We start from the raw sequence: 26,045 nt of genomic DNA, 5'->3' as shown, positions 1-26,045 counted from the left end.
ATTAGAGCCCTGTAGACATGACAAAACACGACTATAGTCACATTTATACTCTTTTTATTTACAACATATTGCGCAACTGCAGGGTCTTGAGACACATGCTAACTCGCAAACTAGAGAGCTAGCGACCTAAACGGTAGCCTTCAAGTTATTTCCTTTAAACTTAAATAGCCAAAAACGTACCACTTCCACACGGATAGGGAGGATAACTATTAACAGTTATTTAACCTTTAACATGAACATTAATCAAACGTAATAATTTTTTCTGGGTACATGATACCATACAGCATCCATATCAAACTTGCGGGGGCCGCACTAACATTAAACTTTCATATCAAGGCGGGGGCCTCAAACTAGTGTCCTGCGGGCCACATTTGGCCTGCGGGCTGCGTGTTTGGGGCCTCTGCACTAAAGGCTACGTTCAAACATTTTTATTCTTTAATTTCCGTAATCAGGAAAAAGCTGAAAAATAGAAGACATACAAAGATATACCAGTATAGATTCTTCCAGTAATAAGAAAATGACTTATACCAGTATAAACGATCATTTAGTGTACCTTATTAACAGGCATTCCCATTTTCTCACATTTCTCTCTTGTTTAAACACCTTCAAAGTTCAAATTTGATTAAAATTTTAATGATCAACCTACGAGGTTGAAAACAAGAAATGACCACGCATACAGTATTTGACTCTCCTGACCGTGCCTTGTCCTGGTGGCGATCGGCTGTAGCGTTTTTGTATCCTTGTTAAAACATATTTCTCTAGTACTGTTTTTTACTCCTCATCCTCTATGAATAGATGATTAATTGACAGTATTCCGTAATGGCGCAGATAGCCGCCAGGACTCTGTGGCTCTATAGTTAGCCAGCTAAACGTACTGAGACGAGGTGGAATGACGACATCTTTATTCCAGCTGGACACGTCTTCAAGTCTCACATGAGTATACAACACCCTCTACTGTATTAGACTAGAGCGCTCTAATACACCAGATGGACGCAGAACATAATGCAAGTTCATAAAAAAACAAGATGAACCGCCATGTAGTGAGGGAACACTGTATAGGCAATAAATAAACAAAAATACAGAAAAATGGTAAAAAGAAAAAGACTTTAAAGAAAAAACATGTATTGTTTTTTTTAATGTTTGCATCTTAATGTTTTTGTGTATTTATTGGTCACATGATGAGACAGTCAAATATTCATGACTTTATCACCATAATATTCTGACTTTATTTACATAATATCATACTTTTCCAAACCTAATTTTCCAAATATTACAACTTTTTTTGCTTAGTTTGTTTCTCACAATAACGCTTTTCAAAAATATGATGTTTTCAACATTATGCTACTAAAGTGACATAGTGACCTCATAGTATTGTGACTTTTTCTTTTTGCTCTTAATATTACGTTTTTCCCGTAAAATCACAGCTGTTTTTTTGCATTTCTGCTTTTGTTGATATTTAAGGTTTTCATGAATAACATACTTTTATACTTCAACTCTATGCTACTAAAATGCTATTTTTCCTTACCATATTTTGAGTTTATTCTTGGAAAATTGCAACTATTCTCTCATTTAAAAAAAAACCCTCTTACAATTATTCTCATAATATTACAGTTATTGTTGTTGTTTTGCTCTTGTTGTTTTTTGTTGTTTTTTTTATTTCCAACTATTCCAACTTTCTTCTCGTAATAAGACTTTATTCCCATGATATTTAGACACTATTCCTATAATTTTCCAGAAATTCCACCATCATTTTATTTTGTTTATTTCATATGCTACTATGACTTGAAATCATGACTTGAAATCATGTTTTTTGTTTAATATTCCAAATACGTATATACTAAAATAACGTTATTTTACCTCAAAATCTTAATCTTAACAATAATTAATATTTAGACTTTATTTTTGTCAAATGAAAGCTGGTTTCTCCCCTTTTACACTGTGACTGATACATTTTTCTTGTTAAATTATACATATTTTATATATTATTTATCATATTTTGTTAACTACATTTAATGAATAAAACAGATAAACAGTGAGCATGAAAAAAAACAACCGTATTGGAACTCACGTTGTGTGTGTTTACTGTCAGGAACAACGTCTGCGTTACTCGGCATCAGCCTTACTGGGAGAGTTGCGAGCTGGTGCACCAGAGGGGGCGCGGCCCGTGGGCGTTTGACCGGTACCACCCCGATGTCCGGAGATACCTGACCACGACACTCCATCAACCTTGTGGGAAGAAAGGAGGAACTTGAGGCATGTTGTTTTTGGTTTCGAGGCTCGGTTCCCAAAGTGGGTACGCTAATTGTTACACAATACACAAATAAAAATGAACAATTAACACCTAACATTCACAATTGTGTTTATCAGAACGCCACAGTACTGGATCATTCCAGGTAATAACACAATGCCCAAACAAAACATGCTACACTTTGTTATTGAATGCGACTGCCTAATAACTCGCCATGGGGCCAAAGAAAGGTGTGAGCGCCAGCACTTTGATAAGTGTGGAGATAGCGCCCCCTCCACTCATCCCTAGGTGCTTTCTTGGAGACTCAACTGCTCGCCTAGTCCGTGCTGTGGGATGATGGCGGACGGGTGGACGAGTGGTTAGCATACCCCCGACCCTCGTGAGGATAAGCGGCATAGAAAAGGAATGGATGGATATTCAATTCCACAAATTCATGTTATATTTGGAACGGATATTGGATATTGGAATGGATCTACAAAAAATAATAGTCTCGGATGGGCTGCCAAAAAATGTGTATCGGGATATTCCTGCTGTATTCCTGTCAGAAAGTAGGTAGCAAGCTCTTCTGGGAATTGGCCAAGACTCTCCAATGATGATAAAATGGATGTTAATATTTTTTATTTATTTTTGTATATTTATTTATTGATATATTGTGTATTTCAAATATTGCTTGGTATATATTATATATTCAAAACTATAATTATTCTCTATAAAATGTATTTTTTAAACGATATTTATGGTGTCTGGATTCTTCAGAGAAAAATAAATTTTTTAATTGGCAATTAGCAATGAAGCAAAGCAACTGAACCTTGAAGGAAAGAACGTGACGAGGAAATAAAACGGAAAAATGTATTTTACTACTTCATTTTATTGTCCAATTACTTTTTCCAGGTAGTAAATCTGCATTTGGTGTGTTGGCATCTGTTAATGCACATATTTGTGTGTTCCACATGTTTCCTAGTGTGTCAAATTAGGAATGGGAACCAAGAAAAAAAAAGCTTTTATGGATTTTAACTGCCTTGAAAAAAAGATTATTGAAGTTCTTAGTGCGTGTTGTATATGAAGTGGGCGCCCCCTGCTGAAACACACCCGCCATGGCAGGTGCCTCTCATCGATGGGTCAAAGATGGATGGTGCACGTTGGGGGCAAAGGAATGGTAGTCATCTCATGAGGGAGGTCAAGGCCAGCGAGAGTTGACCTCCTTAAGCGGATTAAAACGCTCCTCTTCCCCAAGGGAGAGGCGCTTCCTGTGGTTACGCTTCCTCTCCGCATCAAGCCGCTCGTCCTCCCAACATGAGGTCCCGTTGACAGCAACTGTTGTCTTTCTTCTTCTCTGTGAAACGCAACACTTTGCGCTGTCTGCGAATCTTCTGACGAGGACGTCCGCTATTGTGAGAGTGAAGCAAGATCGGCCGCCACATGTGGAAACATCTGGAAGCTTGATTGATCACAGCTGGAAGGAGCCTCCATTCTCTGCTCGCAGGCCCAAAACTGGGATCCAAATAGAGACGCTACTGAAGGTTTTTATTGTGTCCACCAGGCACATGTGGAGGTGTCGGTCAGGGGTGTCCAGACCTTTATCCACAGAAGGCCACATGGTGAAAAATGCCACTTTGATATTTTCTAAAGCGACGCACTTATACGATAAGTAAAAAATCATTGGTAGTTTTGTTTTTGTAATATTTTGACTTTATTCCCAAACATTAAAACTTTTTCTCCAACGTAATTTTCTATATTTATTTGATTTCTCATAATAGTACTTATACTCCTCAGCCTCCCTGGGAAAGTTTAGTCCAGGGTGCTGGAGAGTAGGGTACGACCGTTGGTCCAACCTTTGTTACAAGAGGTCCAATGTGGTTTCCGTACTGGTCATGGAACACTGGACCAGCGGTAAACGTTGGCCTCCGCCAAGGCTGCCCTTTTCTGCCCGATTCTGTTCACAATTTTCATGGACAGAATTTCTAGGCACAGCCAAGGTGGGGGGCCTTAGAATCTCATCTCTGCTACTTGCAGATGATGTGGTTCTTATGGCTTCTTCGGGCTGTGACCTTCAGCGTTTACTGGGACGGTTTGCATCTGAGTGTGAAGCTTCGGGGATGAGACTCAGTACCTCCAAATCAGAGGCCATGGTTCTCAGTCGGAAAAGGGTGGAGTGCTCCCTCCGGGTTGGGAATGAGGTCCTGCCCCAGGTGGAGGAGTTTAGGACTGACACATTCTCGTTGGTCATTTTCACCACCTGTGGTGATTCCCGATCATTCCTTGCCGGCTGCGCCCTCTGTCGGTGCGACCCAACGGTCATGTGAGTTTGTCCCTCCGTAGTGGGTGACGTGCCGTTCCTCCCTCCACCACTCTGGACTTTTCTAAACTACGTATGCAACATCTTGCATCCTTTCCTTGGGGGGGGGGGGTATTGTCATGCTCTGCAGGACAGTAATTATTACTTCCTGTTTTGGAATGCTGCACTTCCTGCTGGAGGTATGATGCACCCTCAATTGTGTGCCGTTGTTTATAATTGCAATTAGTTGGGTTTGAAAGTCAGGCGTCTCCATGATCTGAGCTTTCCTCCCGTTTGTTGCTACCTTCCAGGACTACGTGTTGTGTTTTTACAGAGCATTATCTTTTTTATGCCCTCATGTGAGTACCTCCACTCGATTAAAGGACTTTTATTTGCACTATGTGGCCTGTGTCTCTGTATAATCGGGGTTAAACATTCAACAACTCCAGCCAGAATGTAACAAACAGCACAGCATCACTCAAGTGTGCAAAAGAATGGCTGGCACTAAATGACCTGACTGTGGCGGACTCTGAAGAAGGCTCAGTCAGTCCTTGATGAACTCATCCCCTACGTGATGAGGTCAGTTAGCTTCCATGGGGTCGCAGATACCATGTGCCTAAATGTAGGAGAATTAGGATGAGGCATTCTTTGCTTCCGCCACGCAAGGTTCTGCTGAATGACTCTTTGTAACGTTGGCACGTTATGTATTCTATTTATTGTTGGTTCGTTGTTACTGTTGAACGACTCCGGTTTCCTCCCACATTCCAAAAACATGCTAGGTTAATTGGCCACTCCAAATTGTCCATAGGTATGAATGTGAGTGTGAATGGTTGTTTGTCTATATGTGCCCTGTGATTGGCTGGCCACCAGTCCAGGGTGTACCCCGCCTCTCACCTGAAGACAGCTGGGATAGGCTCCAGCACCCCCGTGACCCTTGTGAGGAAAAAGCGGTAGAAAATGAATGAATGAATATCCCCAATCTAATTTCCCAAAAATGACAATTACAACTTCATTCTGTTTTGTTTGTTTTACCACATAAATTCTCCTAAAATTGAAACCTTTTCTTGCAGTACCGCCCCTGCTTGGTTTCAGTAGGGGGTCCACGTGTTTTTGGATACGTTTATAACTTAAAACTTGATTTGTTCATTCATTCATTCATTTTCCAGGGGATGCTGGAGCCTATCCCAGCTGTCTTGGGGCGAGAGGCGGGGTACACCCTGGACTGGTGGCCAGCCAATCACAGGGCACATATAGACAAACAACCATTCACACTCACATTCATACCTATGGACAATTTGGAGTGGCCAATTAACCTAGCATGTTTTTGGAATGTGGGAGGAAACCGGAGTACCTGGAGAAAACCCACGCATGCACGGGGAGAACATGCAAACTCCACACAGAGATGGCCGAGGGTGGAATTGAACCCTGATCTCCTAGCTGTGAGGTCTGCGTGCTAACCACTCGACCGCTGTTTTGTTTGTTTTCCCACGTAAATGTTTTTCTCCTAAGATTTAAACTTTTTCTCATTAGATTACAAATTTTTTCTGTTGTGTTTTTCTGGCCACAGTTTGGACACCTCTAATGTAGACTGACAAATGTATAACAGTCCATGTGCACTGGAGGAAAACAAATGGCAGTCTGCGATACTGATTGAAGCAGGGCAGTATCGCCCCTGCTCGGTTTCAGTAAGGGTCCAAGTGTTTTTGAATACCTTTACATATGTCAGACTGGGAAAATGCGGCATGAAATTTTAAGAGCATATCGCACCTGTTGTACAAGTCGTCTCTTAAGTACTCGTAGTCCAAGTCGTAGGAACTGAAAGACAACAAGACGACACGTCACACGTCACACGTCAACAAGGAAGTGACAACTTTGTAACCCAGTCGGTCCTGATAATCATCATTCATCAGTACAACCTGCTGCAACTTGCTGGCATCTGCATCCTTCAAGCTTGAATAAAGACACTTTATGACAAGATATACAGTACAGTGCATCCGGAAAGTATTCACAGCGCTTCACTTTTTCTACATTTTGTCATGTTACAGCCTCATTCCAAACTGAATTAAATTAATCTCTTACCTCAAAATTCTACACAAAATACTCCATTATGACAATGTGAAAAAAGGTTTTTTTTGACTTTTTATGAATTTATTAAAAATAGAAAACAAAAAAATCACATTTACATAAGTATTCACAGCCTTTGCCATGAAGCTCAAAATTGAGCTCAGGTGCATCTTTTTTCCACTGATCATCCTTGAGATCTTTCTACAGCTTAATTGGAGTCCACCTGCAGTAAATTCAGTTGATTGGACATGATTTGGAAATATAATAACTGTCTATATAAGGTCCCACAGTTGACTGTGCATGTCAGAGCACAAACACCAAGCATGAAGTCAAAAGAACTGTCTGTAGACCTGCGAGACAGGATTGTCTTGAGGCACAAATCTGGGGAAGGATACAGAAACATTTCTGCTGCTTTGAAGGTCCCAATGAGCACAGTGGCCTCCATTATTCGTAAATGGAAGACGTTTGGAACCACCAGGACTCTTCCTAGAGCTGGCCGGCCTTCTAAACTGAGCGATCGGGGAAGAAGGGCCTTAGTCAGGGAGGTGACCAAGGCCCCAATGGTCACTCTGTCAGAGCTCCAGCGTTCCTCTGTGGAGAGAGGAGAGCCTTCCAGAAGGACAACCATCTCTGCAGCAATCCACCAATCAGGCCTGTATGGTAGAGTGGCCAGACGAAAGCCACTCCTTAGTAAAAGGAACATGGCAGCCCGTCTGGAATTTGCCAAAAAGCACCTGAATGACTCTCAGACCATGAGAAACAAAATTCTCTGGTCTGATGAGACAAAGATTGAACTCTTTGGTGTGAATGCCAGGCGCCATGTTTGGAGGAAACCAGGCACTGCTCATCACCAGGCCAATACCATCCCTACAGTGAAGCATGGTGGTGGCAGCATCATGCTGTGGGGATGTTTTTCAGCAGCAGGAACTGGCAGACTAGTCAGGATAGAAGGAAAAATTAATGCAGCAATATATAGAGATATCCTGGATGAAAACCTGCTCCAGAGCGCTCTTGACCTCAGTAGACTGGTCATGTACCTTGACCATATAGACAGTAGACATTAGCACACAGCCAAGATCTCAAAAGATTGGCTTCAGAACCACTCCGTGAATGTCCTGGAGTGGCCCAGCCAGAGTCCAGACTTGAATCCGATCGAACATCTCTGGAGAGATCTGAAAATGGCTGTGCACAGACGTCTCCCATCCAACCTGATGGAGCTTGAGACTTATTGCAAAGAAGAATGGGCAAAACTGCCTAAAGATAGGTGTGCTAAACTTGTGGGATCATATTCAAAAAGACTTGAGGCTGTAATTGCTGCCAAAGGTGGATCAACAAAGTATTAAGCAAAGGCTGTGAATACTTATGTAAATGTGATTTTTTGGTTTTCTATTTTTAATAAATTCAACACATGTCAAAAAAACTTTTTTCACATTGTCATAATGGAGTATTTTGTGTAGAATTTTGAGGTAAGAGATTAATTTAATTCAGTTTGGAATGAGGCTGTAACATGACAAAATGTAGAAAAAGTAAAGCGCTGTGAATACTTTCCGGATGCACTGTATATTTATATATTTATTTATTTATTTATTTATTTATTTATTTATTTATTTATTTATTTATTTATTTATTTATTTATTTATTTATTTATTTATTTATTTATTTATTTATTTATTTATTTATTTATTTATTTATTTATTTATATTATTTGTTTTGTCTGCTTTAAATTGTAAATCCTTCATTTTTTTAAATGGTAAGTTCAATAGAAAGTAAGTACTATGAATACTCCAGAGAACGCTATCTCACAAGTCAGTTCACTCCACAATTTCCAGCAGGAAGATGCTTTGACAAGACATCATGTGGTGTAAGTGTAGCTTTTAATAGATCATTTTTAATTCATTCACACGGGCAAAAAACTGCAAATAAAACCAACAAACTCCCCCAAAGAATGCTTATTTTTCATACTCTAAACCAGGGGTCTCAAACACGCGGCCCGCGGGCCAAATGTGGCCCAGAGGACACTAGTTTGAGGCCCCCGCCTTGATATGAAAGTTTAATGTTAGTGCGGCCCGCGCAAGTTTGATATGGATGCTGTATGGTATCATGTACCCAGAAAAAATTATTACGTTTGATTAATGTTCATGTTAAAGGTTAAATAACTGTTAATAGTTATCCTCCCTATCCGTGTGGAAGTGGTAAGTTTTTGGCTATTTAAGTTTAAAGGAAATCACTTGAAGGCTACCGTTTAGGTCGCTAGCTCTCTAGTTTGCGAGTTAGCATGTGTCTCAAGACCCTGCAGTTGCGCAATATGTTGTAAATAAAAAGAGTATAAATGTGACTATAGTCGTGTTTTGTCATGTCTACAGGGCTCTAATAATGCTTTGTTCATTTTAATCTGAAAAAAATAATTTGTCTACCCACCAACTATATGTGGTTTCTTAAGTTTTTATTATTTGCCCTTTTATTATTATTATTATATTTATTTATTACTGATTGATTGATTTTCTTTATTCTTGATTTGTTTATTTATTTTTCATCTTATTTTGTGCAGAAAAAATAAGATATTTGAGAACAGTGGAATGTTTTATCAGAGCTTTTCTTGTAGAAAATCGGAACCAAAGCATTGAAAAAGTTAGTATATTTTTCTGTTTTTAATAAATGCATTTTTTGTTTTTTTTTTGGAAAACCTGACGCCTAGACCCTAGCTCCAGTGGCCCCCAGGTAAATTGAATTTGAACTTTTGTGGCCCATGGCTGGAAACTAAACTCGCTGCACTGTATACCCCCAGAGTAGAGATGATACTACTAATAGGCTTTTTCACTTTCTGGAAATATATACTATAACTTCTTAGCATATCTACAGTACATGTGTTGCTTTAACAAAATATCACATTTTCAAAATGGCATCCTTTCATTTTTCACTTTGTGGCCCTCGCTGGAAAAACATTTGGACACCCCTGAGCTCTGAAATGCCTCTCACGGTTGTGAATGTACCGTATTGTACTGATCTACTGTAGTGATAATGAAAGGCTTCAAAGAACGTAAAAGAACGCTACCAGATTGCTTCCTTAGCCTATAAAGCCTTTAAGTGGTTTCTTTCTGTCCACAAAAACACATTTATGTTCATAAAAACACATTTTCTATGTGTTTTGGCTTTCGTCCGCAAAGAATTGTAGATTTGTGTCAAGGGCTTTTTGGGAAAACGGCGCCCAGGGTGAAGACTTTCCAAAACATTAGCTTTTGTGTTTAGATGAGGAAAAGTATACTTTGGCCTCACAATGTCCACTGCCATCTTCTCATGTTCAGGCTTGCTCACTTCCTGTGTCTCAGTTTTTTAATCGAGTGGAGAATGACTGGAGAATGTGCAGCAATCGATAAATATATGTAGATACCTCCAGGGAAGATAATTAGTGCAAAAAACTGAGAAGATAACTTGCACAGCGATGATAGGGGAAAAAAAGAGTAAAATGTGTAAATAAATGGAAAATAGATGAAGTTAAATAAAACCAGAGATATTTTTATAAATATAGAAATAAAAAGTGGACTATAAATTGCCCAAGTGATGACAGAAAAAGTGTTTAAAATGATACAAAAACTAACACAAATATGTAAATAATAGCAGTAATCAAAATAATACAAATTAAATATGTAAATAAAGACAAAATAAAATAAATAAAAACAAAATAAAAAAATCAAGAGATAAAATAATGGATACATTAATAAAAAATAAAAAATCCATACAAATACAAATAAAAATGAAATGAAATTGAAAAAAAATTAATTGAAAAAACTGACAGAATATAACTTGCACAGCCAGCAGAGAAAAAGAAGGAAAAAATTGTTACAAAAATCTAAATTAATAAATAAATGGAAAGTAAATCATAAGTTTTGAGAAAACTGCTTAAATAAATAGAAAATATAACATAAATCAAGAGATTAAACATAGCATTAATAAACACAGGAGTAAAAAATGTGACCCAATATAACTTGCACAATGCTGAAACAAAAAGAAGGAAAAGGAAAGTGTTTAAAAAGAAAAATAATTAGTAATTAAAATAAGAATGAATACAAATATGTGAATCAATAAAGTCAATAATCAATAATCAATAAAGTTGAATAAATCAAGAGATAATAATATAATGAAATAATAGCAGGAGTAAAAAAAACTTGCAGTGATGAGAGGGTTATTGGTCATTATGGGCCCCCGCTGACATCATCAATAGTGGTCAATTAGGGTCACTACATCCTGTTACAGGTGAACACCATGTGGGCGTGGCCATGCAAAGCGCAAAAATCGACATTCAAAGACGGCGTACCTGTAGAGCGAAGAGGCCGCTCGCTTGGCGGTTTTGTCTCTGCTGGGTTTGGGCTCTCCTGCCATGTTGATATCTGACAGGAAGACAGCACACGTCCATTCATTCACCACAGAATGGACGCTTCCTGACTTGTTGAGGTTGCGCTGACTCACCGAGCATCTGCCCGCCCAGAACTCTACCATTCTCCCCAGAGACGGCGCCCCTGGCGTGTCTCTCGTGCGCGTATTGGACGAAGGCGTAGCCCTTGTGCACAGAGCATCCCAGCACGCAGCCGTACTTGGCGAAGATGCTCTCCACGTCCGACTTGCTCACCACCGCCGTGTTGAGGTTGCCGATGAACACGCGAGAGTTGATGGACTTGGGGTCGGTCTTGTTGGTCACGTTGCTGGTCTGAACCTTCAGCGACATCCTGCACCGCTCCGTCAGACACACCCGCAGAGAGTCCAATTCCCGGTGCTATTAGAAAGGAAATTGATTCAATAGCAGCTAGCACACTGGAACGTTGCTTTGAATTTGTCAAGCCACTTCATTTGAGGAAGGAGTATAAACTGCTCAGATGTACATATTTTTCTTTTTACGTTCAATTGCTGTATTTTCCGAACCATGTCTTGTCTACACTACCAAATATGTGCAATTGTATTGTTTTCCCATGAAAATTCAATAAAAACTAAGTTACACACAAAAAAGATCATCATCTTCATGATGATCTTCTTCCATGAAGGGTGTCATTGAAGACCTCCATTGCGCGGCAGCAAAATCAGCAGAAACTCCAAACTCGCCTGCCAATATTCTCATTCATCCATCTCACGGATCGATTGAATTGGCATTGAATCCATCCATACTGGACATTTTGCCTCTCGTTCATCAGTTCCTGTCCAAACACGAGGCAGGACATCATAGCCTTCGTCTTGTGTTAAATTTTCAATCATATAAAATTTGTTCATTTATTTATTGGACCAAGGCTTTTTGATTTTGTCAGGAAACTCTATTTCAACAAAATAAAACGAAAAAAATGTTTTCACCAAATGTTAAAAGGCTCTGGTTGAAATTATGACCACTGTATTGTTAGGGTCGGTTTTGACCCAGTTCTAATAATAATACCATTACATAATAATAATACCATTACAAAGCAATAATTACAGCCAGCTCCTCTTTAGGAGATTCTCATTTTGCAGAGTTTTCCAGTACCGGCAGAAAAACAAAAAAACAATACCGTTTTCCTCATTACCTCATTTGATTGGCAGATTTCACATTTACAATTTGCATCATAGAAAGAATTTTGATGACAATCAGGGCGAGGCAACAAGACAGACCAGCACAGTGATTCAGAAGAGAAGGTTACTGAGGAGGAGGAGGACAATGTGGGTGTTGGGTTCCTGGAGGGTCAGGGTCCCGGACACGGAGACAGGAGTCAGGTGAGTGAGGTTCAGGATTTATTAAGCCCAAAAGGAAGTAACAAAAGGCGATGGTGCCGGAAGGGAGCACCATGGAAAACTCACTAAAGGGAGCTGGCTAAAGGCGAGCGCTGCTGAAAGCGGATCTGGAACGATAGAAACCACAGAGAGGAGACAGAGCAAGGGCACCAGGGTGTGACAGTGGGGTTTGATCCAGAAGACACAGACACATCAGACGAGGAGGTTGCTGCTGCTGAAGCTGCTCCTGCTGCAAGTATTTCCATAATGCCTCATATTAACTCTCTAACAGGATCTCAGTGTATAGACTGGTCATATATCTCACCTGGTTTCATATTACCTACATACTGTATTGTATATAACTGAAAAACTGTTGATTTCTGTTAATACTTGGGTTGTTTATATTGTTTATTTTTCTATATTGTGTATTTTTGTACTGCTTAACTGACTCTGTACTCTTGCTGCTGTGCAATACAAATTTCCCCACTGAGGGACGAATAAAGGCATATCTTAATCTTAATCTTAATCTTAAGAATCAGGTCCAAAAATGGCATCATCTTTTGGAGCTCAGTACCTCATGATGTACACGGCAGGGCAGCTGCTGCAAATCTTATCAAAATGACCCCTGCCGTTAATAGAATCATTAATATGATGTTGCTGATTCAATACACGGGTCAAAACCAACCCGTTAACATGAGACGATACCAGAAAGCGAACACAAGTGGAAGGCTATCTGACTAGTGAAGGTATTTGCTCAATTTTGCTAGCTAAAGATAAAAGCTAAAACAAACACATAGTCTCACAAATACAGCCAAAAGATACTTATACACACACCCACACAAAAAAGGACTAACGTGATAACTGACAGTTAAGGTGGAAACATCGAGTATATGATATGATGCCCTGGATGCCCAAGGCATCGAACAAACAAACAAAAGCAGAAACACCATGAAAGCGGTTCAAGGAAGGGCAGTGACGAAAGCTGATTGGTCCATGACTCCAGCCTCTTACACAATCTTGAGTGTATAAAAGGCCGGGCAGGGAAAGGAAGGGTGCTTTTTTGCAGCTGTGCTGTAATAAGACATGCTTACTTGTAGGCATACAGGGACTGCAGATAAGCCCGGACGTCTGTATTAGATATTGTTGTCAGGAATAAACAATCTGGTTCTCATTCTATAATTTGGCTCTTTAAGATTCCCTTATCCTCTATTTGAAACCCACTTAGAGTCCTAAGGGGGAGGATTTCTACAATACTTATACACGCCCCCACACAAAAAAGGACTAACGTGATAACGTGACAACTGACAGTTAAGGTGGAAACATCGAGTACGCATAAGACAGCTTGCTTTGCAACAAAGGAAAAGCAAGAATTTTCCAGACGCCTTGATGCCCTGCAAAGGAAAAGATGCCTTGATGCCCCTGCGAACAAAGGAAAGATGCCGTGATGTCCCAGCGAACAAACGAAAGCAGAAACACCATGAAAGCAGTTCAAGCAAGGGCAGTGACGAAAGCTGATTGGTCCAGGACTCCAGCCTCTTACACAATCTTGAGTGTATAAAAGGCCAAGCAGGAAAAGGAAGGGTGCTTTTTTGTAGCTGCGCTGTAATAAGACCCGCTTACTTGTAGGAATACAGGGACTGCAGATAATCCTCTATTCAAAACCCACTTAGAGTCCTGGGGGGGGGGGTCTACACTAGATAGGACAGCTGTTGTCCAAAAGCTGACTTGATTCGTTCCTGATCAAAGATTAGGTAGGAGAGCTCAAGTGTGACTGAATAGGACAGCTGTAGACAGACAGACTAGAGCTGTCCTATCAAGTCAGGTGAGAGAGCTATAGACGGACTAAACACAGACTAATCCTGAATTGACACCGAATGCAAGATGTAAGTGCAGCGTTGCGTATCCCCCAGCTCTATCGCTCCTTGGCTCATTTTACATTTAGGTTACGACTCAATAATACCGCAAAACAAGATAGACGTAGCATAGCTATCTGTGCTAGCGAACAAAAGGACACTAATTATGTGTAACTAACTTACCGTCAATATCTAAAGTTGCTGATATTGAGTGCCATGCCTTTTCTTTTCCTATGTTTTCCTAAAAAGTGTATTGTTTATTTTGACACCAGAAGCTGTTTTCCAGTGTTTCTCCTACTAGCATGCTGCTGAATTTACGCATAAACGCATCAAAAATAGACCTGAAGTCTGTTTTGTGCCACGTAAAAACACGATGTACGTTAGACGAGCGTGTGTGTTGGCTGGTGTGAACTGCCAGACTGGTTAAAATAGAAGCCATTTAGATGCGCTGCTACATGTCTGCCCGATGTGACGCGTCTGGGAAGAACTACACAGAGTACAGCGAGTACCGACTAGAGCTGCGACCTGGTTTTTGAGTGTGAACTGAAGGACAGCGCAGTCTAAGGATGAGACAGAGTAGTCAGCCTAGAGCTGTCCTATCTAGTCTTTGAACACAAACTGATGAATGGCAGCTCTAGGGAAACTAAGGGCTGACTAAGGCTGAGCCAGACTATTTCTGTCCTAGCTGGTCTTTGTCTAGATAGAACAGTTCTAGTCTGTGAGCAGCCTTCATCAGTTCATGTAGCAGTTTATGCGTATCGGATGGATGGATGGATGGTAGGATGGATGGATGGATGGATGGATGGATGGATGGATGGATGGATGGACGGATGGATGGATGGTAGGATGGATGGACGGATGGATGGATGGTAGGATGGATGGATGGTAGGATGGATGGATGGATGGATGGATGGATGGTAGGATGGATGGATGGATGGTAGGATGGATGGATGGATGGATGGATGGATGGATGGATGGTAGGATGGATGGTAGGATGGATGGATGGATGGATGGATGGATGGATGGATGGTAGGATGGATGGATGGTAGGATGGATGGATGGATGGATGGATGGATGGTAGGATGGATGGATGGATGGTAGGATGGATGGATGGATGGATGGATGGATGGATGGATGGTAGGATGGATGGTAGGATGGATGGATGGATGGATGGATGGATGGATGGATGGATGGATGGATGGTAGGATGGATGGATGGTAGGACAAATGGATGGATGGATGGTAGGATGGATGGATGGATGGATGGATGGATGGATGGATGGATGGATGGATGGATGGATGGATAGATGGATGGACGGATGGATGGATGGATGGATGGATGGATGGATGGAGCTACAGATGTCCTACCTGGTGTCTTTGAGTGTGAACTGATGAACAGCTCTAGACACATGTGGGACTAGAGAGATTAGACAGACTATATCCGGCCTATTTAGTTAAGGTTGAGCTGTCCTACCTAGTCTTAACAGCTCGACACAAACAGGACAGACGAGAGTCTTTGAGTGGGAACTGATTAAGCCTGCTCAGATGGGAGGTGAATTGCATTCAAAGACAACCTGAAGAGTCCAGTAGCAATCAATTCAAAACTCCTTTGGGCAAAGAAGCATTTTGACAGCCGTTTGCTTGTTGTCTTAAGGAAAGGAAGAAAGCAGATCATTACTTCCTTTGCATCATTGTGAAATGATCTTGATGGACTGCACAATGCGGGAAGTGCGACCATCTTGAAGAGCGACTGACTGAAACATGTTGGTGGATGAGTTGTGAAAGAAGAAGGAACAATCAACAAAGACGTTACTGTCCCTCCTTTGGCTCTGAGCAGGAGCATGAAAGGAAAGGTCACTCAAAGACAGACAAAAATGCTCCTTTGATTCATCTGCTTGTTGGTCCATTAGAGGCTTTCATCGCCAAAACACCTGCCGTGCTTTGGACATCAGAGTGAAGACGCAAATGTCTCGCTTCTCATCTATTTGATCATCTCTCATCTCATCAGAGGTCATGCAGCAAAGACTCCCATTGAGGACGACATCATCTTCGTGTCAGTCAGCACTGCGTACTGTTCCTTTAAATCCAAACATCACATGATCAGCAGCTTGTCTTTCCCACAGGACTGCAGCCTAATTGTGGCAGCAGCGAGCTGGGGGGGTGCTAATGTCGTTGTTGATTTTGCATTAAAAAACATCAAAAGCAAAACACTTTTGTGTGCTTTTGGATAGAGGAGGGGCGTATAGCGGCACCTACTCACTGAGCAGCCAAAATTCTCGTCATTATTAAAATATTGGGAATACCTCAATTACACAAAATAACTGGAAGAAGATAATTGGAGGAGGAGAAGGAAGAAGGGAAAAGGGAAAGGAAGAAGGAAAGGAAGAAGGGAAGGGAAGGGAAGGAAGAAGGGAAGGAAGAAGGGAAGGAAGGAAGAAGGGAAAGGGAAAGGGAAAGGGAAAGGGAAAGGAAGAAAGAAGGAAGGAAGGAAGGAAGAGGGGAAAGGGAAAGGGAAAGGGAGAAGGAAGGAAAGGAAAGGAAAAAGGAAGGAAAGGGAAGGAAGAGGAAAGGGAAGGAAGAAGGAAGGAAAGGGAAGGAAGAAGGAAGGAAAGGGAAGGAAGGAGGAAGGAAAGGGAAGGAAGGAGGAAGGAAAGGGAAGGAAGAAGGAAGGAAAGGCAAGGAAGAAGGAAGGAAAGGGAAGGAAGGGAGGGAGGGAGGGAGGGAGGGAGGGAAGGAGGGAGGGAGGGAAGGAAGGAAGGAAGGAAGGAAGGAAGGAAGGAGGGAGGGAAGGAAGGAAGGAAGGAAGGAAGGAAGGAAGGAAGGAAGGAAGGAAGGAAGGAAGGAAGGAAGGAAGGAAGGAAGGAAGGAAGGAAGGAAGGAAGGAAGGAAGGAAGGAAGGAAGGAAGGAAGGAAGGAAGGAAGGAAGGAAGGAAGGAAGGAAGGAAGGAAGGAAGGAAGGAAGGAAGGAAGGAAGGAAGGAAGGAAGGAAGGAAGGAAGGAAGGAAGGAAGGAAGGAAGGAAGGAAGGAAGGAAGGAAGGAAGGAAGGAAGGAAGGAAGGAAGGAAGGGAAGGGAAGGAAGGGAAGGAAGGGAAGGAAGGGAAGGAAGGAAGGGAAGGAACGGAAGGAAGGGAACGGAAGGAACGGAAGGAACGGAAGGAAGGGAACGGAAGGAACGGAAGGAACGGAAGGAACGGAAGGAACGGAAGAAGGGGAGGAAGGGAAGGAAGAAGGGGAGAGGGAAGGAAGGAAAGAAGGAAGAAGGAAGGGAAGAAGGAAGAAGGGAGGGAAGAAGGGAAGAAGGAAGGGAAGAAGGAAGGGAGGAAGGAAGGGAAGAAGGAAGGGAGGAAGGAAGGGAAGAAGGAAGGGAGGAAGGAAGGGAGGAAGGAAGGGAGGAAGGAAGGGAAGAAGGAAGGGAGGAAGGAAGGGAAGAAGGAAGGGAGGGAAGAAGGAAGGGAGGGAAGGGAAGGGAGGGAAGGGAAGGGAAGGGAAGAAGGAAGGGAGGGAAGGGAAGGGAGGGAAGGGAAGGATGAAGGGAAGGGAAGGGAGGGAAGGAAAGGAAGAAGGAAGGGAGGGAAGGAAAGAAGAAGGGAAGGATGGGAGGAAGGGAAGGAAGGGAAGAAGGGAGGAAAGGAAGGAAGGAAGGGAAGGAAAGGAAAGGAAGAAGAGAAGAAAGGAAGAAGGGAAGGAAAGGAAGAAGGGAAGGGAAGGAAGAAGGGAAGGAAATGAAAAATGAAGGAAGAAATTAAGAAGGAAGAAGGAAGAAGGGAAGAAGGAAGGGAAGAAAGGAAGAAGGGAAGGAAGGACGAAAGGAAGAAGGGAAGAAAGGAAAAAGGAAGAAAGGAAGGAGGAAGAAAGGAAGGAGGAAGAAAGGAAGACGGGAAGGAAAGGAAGAAAGGAAGAAAGGAAGAAAGGAAGAAAGGAAGAAAGGAAGAAAGGAAGAAAGGAAGAAAGGAAGAAAGGAAGAAAGGAAGAAAGGAAGAAAGGAAGAAAGGAAGAAAGGAAGAAAGGAAGAAAGGAAGAAAGGAAGAAAGGAAGAAAGGAAGAAAGGAAGAAAGGAAGAAAGGAAGAAAGGAAGAAAGGAAGAAAGAAAACACAATTTTAAAAACAGCCATAAAATGTGGTTATACGATATGGAGAGCAAATGAGTGTCATTTCTGTATTGACAGAAATGAGTTAAATATTACGATGTGAAAGGTATCCTTAAATCACTAAAAAAAAAAATAATAATAATTACATTAACTCGACTTTCTTGGAGGGTGGGGGTGCCATAAAGGAGGCGTGTCATCTATTGAAGTTGTTTATCACACCCCCTGCTGCCCTTTTTGTGTATCTTTGACGGACAAACGTCACTGCTTTAACAAAGAAATGACAAGACGGTGAGTCAAAATGGCTGACACTCCTCCATCTGTCCTTCCTGCTTGGTTCCGAGGGAGTAAGCAGCAGCAGGCGGGATGAGGAGCATTAGCTCCAGCTAATGTCCTTAATGTGTGGACCCCCCCCCCATCCTCACCTTGCTGACCTTTTCAACTCACACTGATTTCTTCCGGGAGAATGTATGACCCCTTTTATGGACGCTCACTGGCCAAATATATGAATATTCCTCAGGGTATACGTGGAATGATAAGCTGCCCTTCGAGCTACTAAGTCATGTGTGTTGTCAGCGTATCAATTTCTTTGTTTGGGTCCAGACAACAGGATGAAGATGGGAGCAATGTCTGCAATCATCAGCAAACGCAGCATCATTGATTTGACCTTTAACCCTCTAAACACAAAGCACAGATTCTTATTAATGCCATATCATTTTTTAGGATGTCATGAAGTACTTTGAATTGATTTTTGTGTTTTTAATGAATAAAAAGGTATTCCACAACACCCCTGCGATACATTATATAGTGTACACTTTTAAGACCAGTTGAAAAATTGCAAGAATTTTGCATGTTGGATCTTCAGGAGGGTGGAAGTTGAGCTTGAAAATGCAACAAGAAGATTGCTGAGCTGCACAAGCGAAGCCTCTCACAGTGCACCATTTCCACTGAGGTTGGACGCAGTAAGACAGCCTTTGAAACTTCTTCAAAGATCCTGAGGGTTATGGAACAAAACAGTCAATTGGTGTACCCCCAAAAATGTCACCGGCCCTGAGCTGGAGGCTTCCATTGGCTGTCCGTCAAAACAAAGACCAACGTGGACCCAAATGAAGGTTGTTACTGGTGCCAAATGCGGTCCAATAATCATCAAACGGCATCTGCCAGGGAAGGTTTTTAAGAAGAAAAATCAACTTCAGAGGTCTCGTCTCTTTCAATGCCTCAAAATCGGCAATTTGGAATTTGCACCAGAGCACCAACCATGAGACAGTTTAAGGGGACCTATTACGCTCATTTTTCAGCCTTTTGTATTGAGTTGTGGACTCCTGTAGAGCGTCTACACACAATAACCAGCACAGAACGCGTTCTGTTTTTTCCAGAATCTGCACCTATTCAGCTGTATTTCCTCGGACTTTGTGATTCCTACGAAAACGGTCCGTTTTAATGTATTTCACCCACTCTGCTGTGGTTGGTCACACTCTCGAGTATATAGAAAGAGTTCCGGTTTGTGCCGCTAACTGTAGCCAATTTATCTTTTTCAAATGTTGGCTTTTAACATTTACAGTCATATGTGTTGGATGCCGAATCCAATCCGGAAGTAGAGGCTGGACAGCCTGGAGTTTCTCAAGACAAGACACCCCTCAATGGAAAGTAGCTTTAGCATTGTTGCGTTAGCTTTAGCATTGTTGCATTAGCTTCAGCGTTTAGCATCGGTAATGTGTTTTGTGGGACTACGAGTGTGTAAAAAACGTGAGTAGAGCCACTAATTGTGGTGGCTAAAGGCTATTAGTATCCCCGCTTCCACGATGCTATGATGCTACACAGACAAGCACTTTTGCTCCATGACTTACACAAAATGAACACACTTAGGACACTGATAAACTAATACTTACTACTTGCCCTTCGGACTATTTCACAAGTAACGTTGGAAAGGCCATAAAAGGCCATTAAAAGCCATAGCATTTCAGTATGTGGAATCAAACTATGGAATGGATTGAGTAAGGAAATCAAACAATGCACAACGATGAGCCAATTCAAGAAACAATACAAGCAGTTGATGTTTGCTAAATACAAGGATGAAGAGTCTTGAACCAGTCATGATGTGCTATATATATCACTATATTGACACTTACTATGGTACCCATTATGTCATTGGATGCTCATATCACCTCGTACTTTGGTACAAGGTGCATTATTAAAAAAATAAAAAATACCTTAAACTGAATTATGGAAAGCAGGAAGTGAACAAATGTAACAGTTACTGATTGTAAAAGTACCAGATGGAGGGGTAGGATTTAATAAGCTTTGCTTCTTCCTACTCCTTTTGGACATGTGGAACTGTGAACTGATTATGGGATGCACTCAATTGTAATCTGATACATGTTCAAATGAAATAAAACCATTACCATTACCAAAGGCGTCAGGCTTCAGCAACAGTTTGTCAGCTAGTCCAGCTGCATACTGGTCCATGTTCACTAAGCAGTCCAGTGTGAAATGCCCATGACAGATTAAAATGAATTTCTTTTGCTGGTAGGGAATCAGGAAGTCCAACCGCTTGTGCCTGATGGTGGCGGATTTAGGAATTGGAAACAAATGTGGCTTTCCCTTTTGAGGCATTGCTAGCAAGTAAACAGCGGAGCAGCGCTTGGTGGAGGGCGGGGGATCGAAGCAGAGACTTTATCTGGCTTACAGCCATGCCCATATAAGGAAGTCAGCCCCGCTGTGACATCACAAAGGGTCAGTTTTACCAAGCTTTTTGAAACTGAGCAAAAACCTCATTATCTGAAACTTTGGTATCATTTAACACGAGAATACAAAATTCTTACTACATTTATATGTCAGAAAAGTGGAAAAAAACATAATAGGTCCCCTTTAAAACGCTAATAAAAAAAATGTAGCCTTGATAGAAACGTTCTCGTGTTTCCGCACATTCTCGTGCACGTGTGCAATCGCCATTTTGCAATGCAACTCTGAGCAACTCTCTGACAGGCGACAACAAACGGTCACAACACAGTAGTAGTATTTTCCGCTGTTAGCGTATAGCTAGCTAGTGCAGAGGAGTTAATGGAGTTAACCCTGTATGATGGCAAAAGGAACGTGCGGTGCCACATCCACTCACCAAGCTAAAGTTTCAAAAGAAGGTCTTTCAAGGTGGACTGGTTGGCCAGAGAGTAGATGCCCTCTGTGAAGCCTCCTGGAAACACTGGCATCAAGCATGCCAGAACCCATTTGTCAACTGATTAACACCAATGGCATAGCGAGTCATTGCTGACTCCTTATTTCAACATGTTTTCTGTTTTAAGGGGCATTGGGGCTTTTTTTTGTTTTAGCTATGGTCTTACACTTGCCAATTTCACTTTAAAGCTTGTTTGAAGAAATCACATACTCACTTTTTTGCATTTTGAAACTTATAACCTCTTTACAATCTAACAGTGCACAATGCACATTTTTGCAGTTTTTCAACTGGTCTTAAACGTCTCATCAGGAGTGTCAAGGGTGCATCCTACGGGACTGATTCTGATAAGTTATGATTCTGTAATGAAAATGAACACGGCTGAATCTTTTGCCAGAGCTTCCTGAGCTTTGCTGGATCAGCAACACTTTGTGTGCCGGAAGTGGATGAATGTCTCCAGATGAGAACATAAAGACGCTTGATGCTTTTATATTTCCGTATTGTATGAAATTGCTCCCACCGGTATTCCTCTCCTCGATGAAGATTAGTGGAATGTCCACTTATCACACTGACGGGTCTTTTAGTGGCTTTCAAAGACACCTCCGTTTTGTGGAACACGGTGTTGACTTAATGTGAAGAGTTATTTGTTGAAGACATCAAATGAGGCGTGGAAATTACATGAGAAAGTTTGGATTTCTGTTTGTGCTCCAAGTAAGTTTAGCTTTCCTCGTGTCAAGTTGTAAAGAAAATGAGGAACATTGTAAAAATACACACTGTGTGATACAGAAACAAATGCTCATGCAGGAATAAAGTCATTAAAATGTAGGAAGAGAAAGAAGATGACAGACTGACCTTTGCACAGAGAAGATGAAGAGGCGGAGTGCTGCTCCTCTGATGAGTGAACGCGTGCATGGAGCGATGGAGGGATGCGGGGAGGAGGGGCCAGCCGGCTCCATGCGTCATTGGAGCGTTGACAGTCAGCTCATTTGGACCGAAACAAGAACCAGAAGTGGGGAAGCCTCCCGTGTCGCGCTGGCTTGTGTTGACAAGTCCTCTGTGGCTCCACCTGCAGCCCTCCTCGGCCGTCACCATGACAACAAAAGACGTGCAGCAGGTTAAACGCATTCCTGGACGCATGCCGTCCTAACAGGTGCCGCTTTGGAGGAGGACTCTTTCCCGGGGGCTCCGCCGAGGAGCAGGTCCAACATGCGTACAAATGTGAAGCAGGTGGAAGCTTCTGGAAGCTTTTTGATTAACAGATTGGCAGAAGTTTTCCTTCTCTTTACCATCCCAACGGTGGCCTCTGTAGAAACCTGAGGATGATGAGTGAAGATGTTGCTGAGGTGGTTGTCATGGTTACCGGGTGGGGTTCATTCTTCAATAATGTGTTGTATTTGTTAATGCGGTGGGCAAAGTACTCCCGTAGAACTTTCTTTTACTCTCAATAATAAGGGTGTCCAAAGTACAGCCTGAGGGCTAGAGCCAGTTTTTTATTTTTGAATTGGCATTCAGTATATAATAAAAATTAAATTGCATGAAACTTTTTTGTCACTATTTTTTTATTGTGTCAGTCTACAATCTTTTGATGGTTTTGTAGTCCAGTCTTGTGTAGGTCTACAATCTTTTGATAGTCTTGTAGTCCATTCAAATCTTGTGTGGGTCTACAATCTTTTGATGGTCTTGTAGTCCAGTCCAGTCTTGTGTACGTCTACAATCTTTTGATGGTTTTGTAGTCCATTCAAATCTTGTGTGGGTCTACAATCTTATTGATGACTTTGTAGTCCAGTCCAGTCTGGTGTAGGTCTACAATCTTTTGATGGTCTTGTAGTCCAGTCCAGTCCAGCCCAGTCTTGTGTAGGTCTAATACTCGTCGTAACAGGCATTGCTGGAGACAGCTATGAAGAAGGGGTACTTATGTGACCTTTGGTCTTGGCCAAAGATAATCTTAGGGCTTTTTCCTCATAAATTTACACCCATTTTTCACGTTAATTTACAAATTATTGCCATAAATTCATGACTTTATTCTCAAAATGTCAGATTATTTTAATACTCCATCATAACAGGCATTGCTGGAAACAACTACGAAGAGGGGGTACTTATGTGACCTTTGGTCTTGGGCAAAGATAATCTTCAGACTTTTTGCTCATAAATTTACACCCATTTTTCTTGTTAATTTACAAATTATTGCCATAAATTTATGATTTTATTCTCAAAATCTCTTGATTATTTTAATAGTCGTCACAACAGGCATTGCTGGAGACAGCTATGAAGAAGGGGTACTTATGTTACCTTTGGTCTTGGGCAAAGATAATATTGGGACTTTTTGCTCATAAATTTACACCCAGTTTTCTCGTTAATTTACAAATTATTGCCATAAATTTATGACTTTATTCTCAAAATGTCAGATTATTTTAATACTCCATCATAACAGGCATTGCTGGAAACAACTATGAAGAGGGGTACTTATGTGACTTTTGGTCTTGAGCAAATATAATCTTAAGATTTTTTGCTCATAAAGTTTTTTTCTCCTTAATTTACAACTTTATTGCCATATTTTTTTTTACATGATCCTCAAAATCTCTTGATTATTTTAATAGTCCGTCATAACAGGTATTGCTGGAGACAGCTATGAAGAGGGGGTACTTATGTGACCTTTGGTCTTGGGCAAAGATAATCTTGGGACTTTTTGATCATAAATTTACACCCAGTTTTCTCGTTAATTTACAAATTGTTACCATGAATTTATGACTTTATTCTCAAAATCTCAGATTATTTTAATACTCCATCAAAACAGGCTTTGCTGGAAACAACTATGAAGAGGGGGTACTTATGTGACCTTTGGCTTTGGGCTAAGATAATCTTAGGACTTTTTGCTCATAAACTTACACCTTTTTTCTCCTTAATTTACAACTTTATTGCCATAATTTTTTTTTTACTTTATTCTCAAAATCTCTTGATTTCTTTAATAGTCCGTCATAACAGGTATTGCTGGAGACAGCTATGAAGAGGGGGTACTTATGTGACCTTTGGCCCTAATAGTAATTTTGGGACCGAAGGCTAAAATTGTCATTGACAATTATTACATCAGCACACGTCATCCCAATTTCCACATGCCACATATGTGAGAAGGAGTTTGACGCATCGGGCATCGTACATCAGGCTTTCTATCGGTCGAGTGCTTGTGGACGGTCATCATCACTTGTAGCTCCAATCACACCCGCCTCCCTGTTGACTAATGACTTATGGGGTTGTAAACGGAGACCTGTGATCAGTCAAACTGTTGAACAAAGAAGGCAGATGCTTATGGTAAAAACATGTTTCCTTGTGTGAACAAAGAGCAGACGAGGTGCGTGCGTGTCTTAATTACCTCCCTGTGTACAAAGTAAAGTGATGTCATGTAACGACTTTAACGTTGTGGTACTGCTTATTCTAATTATTGAAGTATTTTATTGCTGAGGCCATGCGATTGGAGAGCGAGTAGAGCATCGTCTGTTTTGTGCATCGGTGTCAAAAGGTGTTGAGAGCAGGAAGCTGCAGGCTGCAAACATCTGAGCTTATCTAATGGTGGCTTATTGGCACCCCAGGACACACACACACACACACATACTGATGGAGTGTAAAGTGTCACTGTGGTGTTGCTCAGGGACATGAGTGAACTTCAGCAGTCATTCAGTCAGAGAAGATTTCATTTCTGCTGGACTGCACTTCTGCAAACATTCTCTCTTCGAACGCACTTCCTTCACTTCCTCTTCATTAATAATTGCTCAAAAAATACTGATTCCTTTCCTGTTCACTTACTTCTTAGGACAGGGGTGTTCAAAGTGCGGCCCGGGGGCCACGACACATTCTCTCAAGCCTTGAGTCATTCAGGTCGATACGAGTCAGAACACGTGTCTTCTTGTGTAGGGGGACTGGCGGGCATGACACAAAAGTGTCCCAATGATGCTTTTCCTGCTTACTGTGCTCCCAACTCTCTTGACATCATCAAGCAGCTCCTCCATGCCTTTGTGGGATTGCCTTTGCGGCCTCACTTTTCTCACAATCATAATTACCCCACCAGGTGGAATCTTTCATGGAGCTCCAGACCAAGGATGATTGACTGTTATCTTCAATTTCTTGGTCTTGTAGTCCATTCCAGTCTTGTTGAGGTCTACAAGTTTTTTGTGATGGTCTTGTGGTACATTCCAGTTTTGTGTAGGTCTCCCATCTTGTTGATGGGCTTAGAGTCTATTCTGGTCTTGTGCGGTGATACATTCTTGTTGAATGGTCTTGCAGTCCTTTCCAGTTTTGTGTAGGTCTACAATCTTTTGATGGTGTTGTAGTCCAGTCCAGTCTTGTGTAGGTCTACAATCTTATTGATGACTTTGTAGTCCAGTCCAGTCTTGTGTAGGTCTGCAATCTTTTGATGGTCTTGTAGTCCAGTCCATTCTTGTGTAGGTCTACAATCTTTTGTGGTCCATTCTAATCTGGTTTAAAACTGCAATCTTGAGTGATATGAATGGAAGAGAGTGTTTGAGTGACAGGCGTATGATGAGTTTGGTTGAGGAGTATTTTCTTAAAAGGGCCTCAACTAAAATAAAAAGTGATCTGTGGGGGTCAGAACGCTTGCAGGTTGATCTAATACAAA

The 26,045-nt window shown here is 41.5% G+C and overlaps 1 protein-coding gene across 2 annotated transcripts in view; it reads right to left on the bottom strand.

Annotated features, from left to right (window-relative positions):
• raly (RALY heterogeneous nuclear ribonucleoprotein) overlaps positions 1-22,439 on the bottom strand; it is a 37,861-nt gene extending 15,422 nt beyond the window's left edge. The window contains exons 1-5 of one of the 2 annotated variants that reach the window (XM_058055022.2): positions 22,271-22,439; positions 11,052-11,355; positions 10,900-10,972; positions 6,291-6,338; positions 2,069-2,226 (exon numbers count right to left, since the gene is read on the bottom strand). In XM_058055022.2, coding sequence (XP_057911005.2) covers positions 2,069-2,226; positions 6,291-6,338; positions 10,900-10,972; positions 11,052-11,355; positions 22,271-22,381 — 694 coding nt within the window. In that variant the 5' untranslated portion in view covers positions 22,382-22,439. The remainder of the gene's footprint in view (positions 1-2,068; positions 2,227-6,290; positions 6,339-10,899; positions 10,973-11,051; positions 11,356-22,270) is intronic. The other variant, XM_058055023.2, reaches the window with a different exon arrangement.
• Between the last annotated feature and the right edge of the window lie 3,606 nt (positions 22,440-26,045).

Source organism: Doryrhamphus excisus, linkage group LG18, assembly GCF_037039965.1.
Source record: "Doryrhamphus excisus strain RoL-2023G ecotype Guam linkage group LG18, RoL_Dexc_Guam_v1.1, whole genome shotgun sequence".
In the NCBI taxonomy this organism is placed as follows: Eukaryota; Metazoa; Chordata; class Actinopteri; order Syngnathiformes; family Syngnathidae; genus Doryrhamphus; species Doryrhamphus excisus.
The sequence above is the reverse complement of the archived record's forward strand: the minus strand, read 5'-3'. Positions and strand labels throughout refer to the sequence as shown.